The sequence below is a fragment of the Pan paniscus genome, chromosome 9 (genome assembly GCF_029289425.2).
Source record: "Pan paniscus chromosome 9, NHGRI_mPanPan1-v2.0_pri, whole genome shotgun sequence".
NCBI classification, from domain to species: domain Eukaryota; kingdom Metazoa; phylum Chordata; class Mammalia; order Primates; family Hominidae; genus Pan; species Pan paniscus.
This window is the reverse complement of record NC_073258.2, coordinates 7,677,703-7,689,015: the sequence shown is the minus strand read 5'-3', so window position 1 is coordinate 7,689,015 and position 11,313 is coordinate 7,677,703. Positions and strand designations below refer to the sequence as shown.

At 40.8% G+C, this 11,313-nt stretch overlaps 1 protein-coding gene and 1 long non-coding RNA gene across 2 annotated transcripts; both read left to right on the top strand.

Annotated features, from left to right (window-relative positions):
* The first annotated feature begins 2,852 nt into the window (after positions 1–2,852).
* On the top strand, positions 2,853–4,902 carry LOC100982657 (hemoglobin subunit gamma-1). Its single transcript, XM_034932023.3, has 3 exons — positions 2,853–2,959; positions 3,083–3,305; positions 4,188–4,902. The coding sequence occupies exons 1-3, from the start codon at positions 2,868–2,870 to the stop codon at positions 4,314–4,316; spliced, it is 444 nt and encodes a 147-aa protein (XP_034787914.1). The 5' UTR covers positions 2,853–2,867; the 3' UTR covers positions 4,317–4,902.
* Positions 4,903–6,999: 2,097 nt separating this feature from the next.
* Positions 7,000–10,686, top strand: LOC100980186 (uncharacterized). Its single transcript, XR_008954568.2, has 3 exons — positions 7,000–9,216; positions 9,338–9,560; positions 10,393–10,686. It is a non-coding gene; the product is annotated as an uncharacterized LOC100980186 (long non-coding RNA).
* The last annotated feature ends 627 nt before the right edge of the window (positions 10,687–11,313 follow it).

Below are 11,313 nucleotides of genomic sequence, written 5' to 3'. Positions count from 1 at the left end.
AGGAAACAGGTTTTTCTTTCCACGGTAACTACAATGAAGTGATCCTTACTTTACTAAGGAACTTTTCATTTTAAGTGTTGATGCATGCCTAAAGAGGTGAAATTAATCCCATGCCCTTAAGTGTACAGACTGGTCACAGCATTTCAAGGAGGAGACCTCATTGTAAGCTTCTAGGGAGGTGGGGACTTAGGTGAAGGAAATGAGCCAGCAGAGGCTCACAAGTCAGCATCAGCGTGTCATGTCTGAGCAGCAGAACAGCACGGTCAGATGAAAATATAGTGTGAAGAATTTGTATAACATTAATTGAGAAGGCAGATTCACTGGAGTTCTTATATAATTGAAAGTTAATGCATGTTTATAAGCAAGAGTTTAGTTTAATGTGATGGTGTTATGAACTTAACGCTTGTGTCTCCAGAAAATTCACATGCTGAATCCCCAACTCCCAATTGGCTCCATTTGTGGGGGAGGCTTTGGAAAAGTAATCAGGTTTAGAGGAGCTCATGAGAGCAGATCCCCATCATAGAATTATTTTCCTCATCAGAAGCAGAGAGATTAGCCATTTCTCTTCCTTCTGGTGAGGACACAGTGGGAAGTCAGCCACCTGCAACCCAGGAAGAGAGCCCTGACCAGGAACCAGCAGAAATGTGAGAAAAAATTCTGTTGTTGAAGTCACCCAGTCTATGCTATTTTGTTATAGCACCTTGCACTAAGTAAGGCAGATGAAGAAAGAGAAAAAAATAAGCTTCGGTGTTCAGTGGATTAGAAACCATGTTTATCTCAGGTTTACAAATCTCCACTTGTCCTCTGTGTTTCAGAATAAAATACCAACTCTACTACTCTCATCTGTAAGACGCAAATAGTAAGCCTGAGCCCTTCTGTCTAACTTTGATTTCCATTTTTTCTTCAACGTACTTTAGGCTTGTAATGTGTTTATATACAGTGAAATGTCAAGTTCTTTCTTTATATTTCTTTCTTTCTTTTTTTTCCTCAGCCTCAGAGTTTTCCACGTGCCCTTCCTACTTTCAGGAACTTCTTTCTCCAAACGTCTTCTGCCTGGCTCCATCAAATCATAAAGGACCCACTTCAAATGCCATCACTCACTACCATTTCACAATTCGCACTTTCTTTCTTTGTCCTTTTTTTTTTTTTTAGTAAAACAAGTTTATAAAAAATTAAAGGAATAAATGAATGGCTACTTCATAGGCAGAGTAGACCCAAGGGCTGCTGGTTGCCGATTTTTATTGTTATTTTTCAATAGTATGCTAAACAAGGGGTAGATTATTTATGCTGCCCATTTTTAGACCATAAAAGATAACTTCCTGATGTTGCCATGGCATTTTTTTCCTTTTAATTTTATTTCATTTCATTTTAATTTCCAAGGTACACGTGCAGGATGTGCAGGCTTGTTACATGGGTAAATGTGTATCTTTCTGGCCTTTTAGCCATCTTTATCAATGAGCAGATATAAGCTTTACACAGGATCATGAAGGATGAAAGAATTTCACCAATATTATTATAATTTCAATCAACCTGATAGCATAGGGGATAAACTAATTTGAAGATACAGCTTGCCTCCGATAAGCCAGAATTCCAGAACTTCTGGCATTATAATCTAGCAAGCTTAGAGATCATGGATCACTTTCAGAGAAAAACAAAAACAAACTAACCAAAAGCAAAACAGAACCAAAAAACCAGCATAAATACTTCCTACCCTGTTAATGGTCCAATATGTCAGAAACAGCACTGTGTTAGAAATAAAGCTGTCTAAAGTACACTAATATTCGAGTTATCATAGTGTGTGGACTATTAGTCAATAAAAACAACCCTTGCCTCTTTAGAGTTGTTTTCCATGCACATGCACGTCTTATGTCTTAGAGTAAGATTCCCTGAGAAGTGAACCTAGCATTTATAAAAGATAATTAATTCTAATCCACAGTACCTGCCAAAGAACATTCTACCATCATCTTTACTGAGCATAGAAGAGCTACGCCAAAACCCTGGGTCATCAGCCAGCACACACACTTATCCAGTGGTAAATACACATCATCTGGTGTATACATACATACCTGAATATGGAATCAAATATTTTTCTAAGATGAAACAGTCATGATTTATTTCAAATAGGTACGGATAAGTAGATATTGAGGTAAGCATTAGGTCTTATATTACGTAACACTAATCTATTACTGCGCTGAAACTGTGGCTTTATAGAAATTGTTTTCACTGCACTATTGAGAAATTAAGAGATAATGGCAAAAGTCACAAAGAGTATATTCAAAAAGAAGTATAGCACTTTTTCCTTAGAAACCACTGCTAACTGAAAGAGACTAAGATGTGTCCCGTCAAAAATCCTGGACCTATGCCTAAAACACATTTCACAATCCCTGAACTTTGCAAAAATTGGTACATGCTTTAGCTTTAAACTACAGGCCTCACTGGAGCTAGAGACAAGAAGGTAAAAAAAAGGCTGACAAAAGAAGTCCTGGTATCCTCTATGATGGGAGAAGGAAACTAGCTAAAGGGAAGAATAAATTAGAGAAAAATTGGAATGACTGAATCGGAACAAGGCAAAGGCTATAAAAAAAATTAAGCAGCAGTATCTTCTTGGGGGCCCCTTCCCCACACTATCTCAATGCAAATATCTGTCTGAAACGGTCCCTGGCTAAACTCCACCCATGGGTTGGCCAGCCTTGCCTTGACCAATAGCCTTGACAAGGCAAACTTGACCAATAGTCTTAGAGTATCCAGTGAGGCCAGGGGCCGGCGGCTGGCTAGGGATGAAGAATAAAAGGAAGCACCCTCCAGCAGTTCCACACACTCGCTTCTGGAACGTCTGAGGTTATCAATAAGCTCCTAGTCCAGACGCCATGGGTCATTTCACAGAGGAGGACAAGGCTACTATCACAAGCCTGTGGGGCAAGGTGAATGTGGAAGATGCTGGAGGAGAAACCCTGGGAAGGTAGGCTCTGGTGACCAGGACAAGGGAGGGAAGGAAGGACCCTGTGCCTGGCAAAAGTCCAGGTCACTTCTCAGGATTTGTGGCACCTTCTGACTGTCAAACTGCTCTTGTTTAATCTCACAGGCTCCTGGTTGTCTACCCATGGACTCAGAGGTTCTTTGACAGCTTTGGCAACCTGTCCTCTGCCTCTGCCATCATGGGCAACCCCAAAGTCAAGGCACATGGCAAGAAGGTGCTGACTTCCCTGGGAGATGCCATAAAGCACCTGGATGATCTCAAGGGCACCTTTGCCCAGCTGAGTGAATTGCACTGTGACAAGCTGCATGTGGATCCTGAGAACTTCAGGGTGAGTCCAGGAGTTTCAGCCCTGTTGCCTTTAGTCTCGAGGCAACTTAGACAACTGAGTATTGATCTGAGCACAGCTGAATCTACCCACAGGGTGTGAGCTATTTGAAGATATTGGGGTTGGGAGTGAAGGAACTGCAGAAGACTAACTGGGCTGAGACCCAGTGGTAATGTTTTAGGGCCTAAGGAGTGCCTCTAAAAATCTAGATGGACAATTTTGACTTTGAGAATAGAGAGGTGGAAATGAGGAAAATGACTTTTCTTTATTAGATTCCAGTAGAAAGAACTTTCATCTTTCCCTCATTTTTGTTGTTTTAAAACATCTATCTGGAGGCAGGACAAGTATGGTCATTAAAAAGATGCAGGCAGAAGGCATATATTGGCTCAGTCAAAGTGGGGAACTTTGGTGGCCAAACATATATTGCTAAGGCTATTCCTATGTCATCTGGACACATATAAAATGCTGCTAATGCTTCATTACAAACTTATATCCTTTAATTCCAGATGGGGGCAAAGTATGTCCAGGGGTGAGGAACAATTGGAACATTTGGGCTGGAGTAGATTTTGAAAGTCAGCTGTGAGTTTGTGTGTGTGTGTGTGTGTGTGTGTGCGTGTCAGCGTGTGTTTCTTTTAACGTCTTCAGCCTACAACATACAGGGTTCATGGTGGCAAGAAGATAGCAAGATTTAAATTATGGCCAGTGACTAGTGCTGCAAGGGGAACAACTACCTGCATTTAATGGGAAGGCAAAATCTCAGGCTTTGAGGGAAGTTAACATAGGCTTGATTCTGGGTGGAAGCTGGGTGTGTAGTTATCTGGAGGCCAGGCTGGAGCTCTCAGCTCACTATGGGTTCATCTTTATTGTCTCCTTTCATCTCAACAGCTCCTGGGAAATGTGCTGGTGACCGTTTTGGCAATCCATTTCGGCAAAGAATTCACCCCTGAGGTGCAGGCTTCCTGGCAGAAGATGGTGACTGCAGTGGCCAGTGCCCTGTCCTCCAGATACCACTGAGCCTTTTGCCCATGATTCAGAGCTTTCAAGGATAGGCTTTATTCTGCAAGCAATACAAATAATAAATCTATTCTGCTGAGAGATCACACATGATTTTCTTCAGCTCTTTTTTTTACATCTTTTTAAATACATGAGCCACAAAGGGTTTATATTGAGGGAAGTGTGTATGTGTATTTCTGCATGCCTGTTTGTGTTTGTGGTGTGTGCATGCTCCTCATTTATTTTTATATGAGATGTGCATTTTGATGAGCAAATAAAAGCAGTAAAGACACTTGTACACGGGAGTTCTGCAAGTGGGAGTAAATGGTGTAGGAGAAATCCAGTGGGAAGAAAGACCTCTATAGGACAGGACTTCTCAGAAACAGATGTTTTGGAAGAGATGGGAAAAGGTTCAGTGAAGACCTGGGGGCTGGATTGATTGCAGCTGAGTAGCAAGGATGGTTCTTAATGAAGGGAAAGTGTTCCAAGCTTTAGGAATTCAAGGTTTAGTCAGGTGTAGCAATTCTATTTTATTAGGAGGAATACTATTTCTAATGGCACTTAGCTTTTCACAGCCCTTGTGGATGCCTAAGAAAGTGAAATTAATCCCATGCCCTCAAGTGTGCAGATTGGTCACAGCATTTCAAGGGAGAGACCGCATTGTAAGCCTCTGGGGGAGGTGGGGACTTAGGTGTAAGAAATGAATCAGCAGAGGCTCACAAGTCAGCATGAGCATGTTGTGTCTGAGCAACAGACCAGCACTGTGAGATCAAAATGTAGTGGGAAGAATTTGTACAACATTAATTGGAAGGCTTACTTAATGGAATTTTTGTATAGTTGGATGTTAGTGCATCTCTATAAGTAAGAGTTTAATATGATGGTGTTACGGACCTAATGTTTGTGTCTCCTCAAAATTCACATGCTGAATCCCCAACTCCCAACTGACCTTATCTGTGGGGGAGGCTTTTGAAAAGTAATTAGGTTTAGATGAGCTCATAAGAGCAGATCCCCATCATAAAATTATTTTCCTTATCAGAAGCAGAGAGACAAGCCATTTCTCTTTCCTCCCGGTGAGGACACAGTGAGAAGTCCGCCATCTGCAATCCAGGGAGAGCCCTGACCACGAGTCAGCCTTCAGAAATGTGAGAAAAAACTCTGTTGTTGAAGCCACCCAGTCTTTGGTATTTTGTTATAGCACCTTGCACCGAGTAAGGCAGATGAAGGAGAAAAAAAATAAGCTTGGGTTTTGAGTGGACTACAGACCATGTTTATCTCAGGTTTGCAAAGCTCCCCTCGTCCCCTATGTTTCAGTATAAAATACCTACTCTACTACTCTCATCTATAAGACCCAAGTAATAAGCCTGCGCCCTTCTCTCTAACTTTGATTTCTCCTATTTTTACTTCAACATGCTTTACTCTAGCCTTGTAATGTCTTTACATACAGTGAAATGTAAAGTTCTTTATTCTTTTTTTCTTTCTTTCTTTTTTCTCCTCAGCCTCAGAATTTGGCACATGCCCTTCCTTCTTTCAGGAACTTCTCCAACATCTCTGCCTGGCTCCATCGTATCATAAAGGTCCTACTTCAAATGCAGTCACTACCGTTTCAGAATATGCACTTTCTTTCTTTTTTGTTTTTTGTTTTTTTTAAGTCAAAGCAAATTTCTTAAGAGAGTAAAGAAATAAACGAATGACTACTGCATAGGCAGAGCAGCCCCGAGGGCCGCTGGTTGTTCCTTTTATGGTTATTTCTTGATGATATGTTAAACAAGTTTTGGATTATTTACGCCTTCTCTTTTTAGGCCATATAGGGTAACTTCCCAACATTGCCATGGCATTTGTTTTTTCTTTTAATTTAATTTACTGTTACCTTAAATTCAGGGGTACACGTACAGGATATGCAGGTTTGTTTTATAGGTAAAAGTGTGCCATGGTTTTAATGGGGTTTTTTTTTTCTTGTAAAGTTGTTTAAGTTTCTTGTTTACTCTGGATATTAGACCTTTGTCAGAAGAATAGATTGGAAAATTTTTTTCCCATTCTGTAGATTGTCTTTCGCTCTGATGGTAGTTTCTTTTGCTGTGCAGGAGCTCTTTAGTTTAATTAGATTCCATTTGTCAATTTTTGCTTTTGCTGCAATTGCTTTTCATGTTTCCATCATGAAATCTGTGCCCATGCTTATATCATGAATAGTATTGCCTTGATTTTTTTCTAGGCTTTTTATAGTTTGGGGTTTTTCATCTAAGTCTCTAATCCATCTGGAGTTAATTTTTGGATAAGGTATAAGGAAGGAGTCCAGTTTCATTTTTCAGCATATGGCTAGCCAGTTCTCCCCCATCATTTATTAAATTGAAAATCCTTTCCCCATTGCTTGCTTTTGTCAGGTTTCTAAAAGACCAGATGGTTGTAGATACAATATGCAGTTTCTTCAAGTCATATAATACCATCTGAAATCTCTTATTCATTCATTTCTTTTAGTATGTATGCTGGTCTCCTCTGCTCACTATAGTGAGGGCACCATTAGCCAGAGAATCTGTCTGTCTAGTTCATGTAAGATTCTCAGAATTAAGAAAAATGGATGGCATATGAATGAAACTTCATGGAGGACATATGGAATCTAATATGTATTTGTTGAATTAATGCATAAGATGCAACAGGGAGAAGTTGACAACTGCAATGATAACCTGGTATTGATGATATAAGAGTCTATAGATCACAGTAGAAGCAATAATCATGGAAAACAATTGGAAATGGGGAACAGCCACAAACAAGAAAGAATCAATACTTCCAGGAAAGTGACTGCAGGTCACTTTTCCTGGAGTGGGTGAGAGAAAAGTGGAAGTTAGCAGTAACTGCTGAATTCCTGGTTGGCTGATGGAAAGATGGGGCAGCTGTTCACTGGTACGCAGGGTTTTAGATGTATGTACCTAAGGATATGAGGTATGGCAATGAACAGAAATTCTTTTGGGAATGAGTTTTAGGGCCATTAAAGGACATGACCTGAAGTTTGCTCTCAGGCCAGTCCCCAGAACTCAATATAAATGTGTTTCCTGCATATAGTCAAAGTTGCCACTTCTTTTTCTTCATATCATTGATCTCTGCTCTTAAAGATAATCTTGGTTTTGCCTCAAACTGTTTGTCACTACAAACTTTCCCCATATTCCTAAGTAAAACAGATAACTGCCTCTCAACTATATCAAGTAGACTAAAATATTGTGTCTCTAATATCAGAAATTCAGCTTTAACATATTGGGTTTAACTCTTTGAAATTTAGAGTCTCCTTGAAATACACATGGGGGTGATTTCCTAAACTTTATTTCTTGTAAGGATTTATCTCAGGGGTAACACACAAACCAGCATCCTGAACCTCTAAGTATGAGGACAGTAAGCCTTAAGAATATAAAATAAACTGTTCTTCTCTCTGCCGGTGGAAGTGTGCCCTGTCTATTCCTGAAATTGCTTGTTTGAGACGCGTGAGACGTGCAGCACATGAGACACGTGCAGCCGCCTGTGGAATATTGTCAGTGAAGAATGTCTCTGCCTGATTAGATATAAAGACAAGTTAAACACAGCATTAGACTATAGATCAAGCCTGTGCCAGACACAAATGACCTAATGCCCAGCACGGGCCATGGAATCTCCTATCCTCTTGCTTGAACAGAGCAGCACACTTCTCCCCCAACACTATTAGATGTTCTGGCATAATTTTGTAGATATGTAGGATTTGACATGGACTATTGTTCAACGATTCAGAGGAAATCTCTTTTGTTCAGATAAGTACACTGACTACTAAATGGATTAAAAAACACAGTAATAAAACCCAGTTTTCCCCTTACTTCCCTAGTTTGTTTCTTATTCTGCTTTCTTCCAAATTGATGCTGGATAGAGGTGTTTATTTCTATTCTAAAAAGTGATGAAATTGGCCGGGCGTGGTGGCTCACACCTGTAATCCCAGCACTTTGGGAGGCTGAGGTGGGCGGATCACGAGGTCAGGAGATCAAGACCATCCTGGCTAACATGGTGAAACACCATCTCTACTAAAAATACAAAAAATTAGCCAGAGATGGTGGCAGGTGCCTGTAGTCCCAGCTACTCGGGAGGCTGAGGCAGGAGAATGGCGTGAACCTGGGAGGCAGAGCTTGCAGTGAGCAGAGATCGCGCCACTGTACACTCCAGCCTGGGTGACAAAGCGAGACTCCATCTCAAAAAAAAAAAGAAAGAAAGAAAGAAAGAAAAAAAAGTGATGAAATTGTGTATTCATTGTAGTCTCAAGAGAATTGAAAACCAAGAAAGGCTGTGGCTTCTTCCACATAAAGCCTGGATGAATAACAGGATAACACGTTGTTACATTGTCACAACTCCTGATCGAGGAATTGATGGCTAAGATATTCGTAATTCTTATCCTTTTCAGTTGTAACTTATTCCTATTTGTCAGCATTCAGGTTATTAGCGGCCGCTGGCGAAGTCCTTGAGAAATAAACTGCACACTGGATGGTGGGGGTAGTGTAGGAAAATGGAGGGGAAGGAAGTAAAGTTTCAAATTAAGCCTGAACAGCAAAGTTCCCCTGAGAAGGCCACCTGGATTCTATCAGAAACTCGAATGTCCATCTTGCAAAACTTCCTTGCCCAAACCCCACCCCTGGAGTCACAACCCACCCTTGACCAACAGATTCATTTCACTGAGAGAGGCAAAGGGCTGGTCAATAGATTCATTTCACTGGGAGAGGCAAAGGGCTGGGGGCCAGAGAGGAGAAGTAAACAGCCACACATGAAGCAGCGATGCAGGCATGCTTCTGGCTCATCTGTGATCACCAGGAAACTCCCAGATCTGACACTGTAGTGCATTTCACTGCTGACAAGAAGGCTGCTGCCACCAGCCTGTGAAGCAAGGTTAAGGTGAGAAGGCTGGAGGTGAGATTCTGGGCAGGTAGGTACTGGAAGCCGGGGCAAGGTGCAGAAAGGCAGAAAGTGTTTCTGAAAGAGGGATTAGCCTGTTGTCTTACATAGTCTGACTTTGCACCTGCTCTGTGATTATGACTATCCCACAGTCTCCTGGTTGTCTACCCATGGACCTAGAGGTACTTTGAAAGTTTTGGATATCTGGGCTCTGACTGTGCAATAATGGGCAACCCCAAAGTCAAGGCACATGGCAAGAAGGTGCTGATCTCCTTTGGAAAAGCTGTTATGCTCACGGATGACCTCAAAGGCACCTTTGCTACACTGAGTGACCGGCACTGTAACAAGCTGCATGTGGACCCTGAGAACTTCCTGGTGAGTACTAAGTACACTCACGCTTTCTTCTTTACCCTTAGATATTTGAAAGCAGAGGTGGCTTTCTCTTGTGTTATGAGTCAGCTATGGGATATGATATTTCAGCAGTGGGATTTTGAGAGTTATGTTGCTGTAAATAACATAACTAAAATTTGGTAGAGCAAGGACTATGAATAATGGAAGGCCACTTACCATTTGATAGCTCTGAAAAACACATCTTATAAAAAATTCTGGCCAAAATCAAACTGAGTGTTTTTGGATGAGGGAACAGAAGTTGAGATAGAGAAAATAACATCTTTCCTTTGGTCAGCGATATTTTCTATAAAAATTAATAGTCACTTTTCTGCATAGTCCTGGAGGTTAGAAAAAGATCAACTGAGCAAAGTAGTGGGAAGCTGTTAAAAAGAGGATTGTTTCCCTCCGAATGATGATGGTATACTTTCGTACGCATGGTACAGGATTCTTTGTTATGAGTGTTTGGGAAAATTGTATGTATGTATGTATGTGATGACTGGGGACTTATCCTATCCATTACTGTTCCTTGAAGTACTATTATCCTACTTTTTAAAAGGACGAAGTCTCTAAAAAAAAATGAAACAATCACAATATGTTGGGGTAGTGAGTTGGCATAGCAAGTAAGAGAAGGATAGGACACAATGGGAGGGGCAGGGCTGCCAGTCATATTGAAGCTAATATCTAGCCCATAATGGTGAGAGTTGCTCAAACTCTGGTCAAAAAGGATGTAAGTGTTATATCTATTTACTGCAAGTCCAGCTTGAGGCCTTCTATTCACTATGTACCATTTTCTTTTTTATCTTCACTCCCTCCCCAGCTCTTAGGCAACGTGATATTGATTGTTTTGGCAACCCACTTCAGCGAGGAGTTTACCCTACACATACAGGCTTCTTGGCAGTAACTAACAAATGCTGTGGTTAATGCTGTAGCCCAGAAGACCACTGAGTTCCCTGTCCACTATGTTTGTACCTATGGTCCACTATGTTTTTACCTATGTCCCGAAATCTCATCTCCTTTAGATGGGGGAGGTTGGGGAGAAGAGCAGTATCCTGCCTGCTGATTCAGTTCCTGCATGATAAAAATAAAATAAAGAAATATGCTCTCTAAGAAATATCATTGTATTCTTTTTCTGTCTTTATATTTTACCCTGATTCAGCCAAAAGGACGCACCATTTCTGATGGAAATGAGAATGTTGGAGAATGGGAGTTTAAGGACAGAGAAGATACTTTCTCGCAATCCTGCAAGAAAAGAGAGAACTTATGGGTGGATTTAGTGGGGTAGTTACTCCTAGGAAGGGGAAATCGTCTCTAGAATAAGACAATGTCTTTACAGAAAGGGAGGTCAATGGAGGTACTCTTTGGAGATGTAAGAGGATTGTTGGTAGTGTGTAGAGGTATGTTAGGACTCAAATTAGAAGCTCTGTATAGGCTATTATTTGTATGAACTCAGGATATAGCTCATTTGGTGACTGCAGTTCACTTCTACTTATTTTTTATGATTTATAATGAAGTGGGGATGGGGCTTCCTAGAGACCAATCAAGGGCCAAACCTTGAACTTTCTCTTAACGTCTTCAATGGTATTAATAGAGAATTATCTCTAAGGCATGTGAACTGGCTGTCTTGGTTTTCATCTGTACTTCATCTGCTACCTCTGTGACCTGAAACATATTTATAATTCCATTAAGCTGTACATATGATAGATTTATCATATTTATTTTCCTTAAAGGATTTTTGTAA

Bases quoted from the DNA above. Each gene is read 5' to 3' on its own strand.
- LOC100982657 (XM_034932023.3), top strand. From the start codon at position 2,868: ATGGGTCATTTCACAGAGGAGGACAAGGCTACTATCACAAGCCTGTGG. The intron at 2,960-3,082 runs GTAGGCTCTGGT...TTAATCTCACAG, and splicing joins GGAGGAGAAACCCTGGGAAG to GCTCCTGGTTGTCTACCCAT. The intron at 3,306-4,187 runs GTGAGTCCAGGA...TCATCTCAACAG, and splicing joins TGGATCCTGAGAACTTCAGG to CTCCTGGGAAATGTGCTGGT.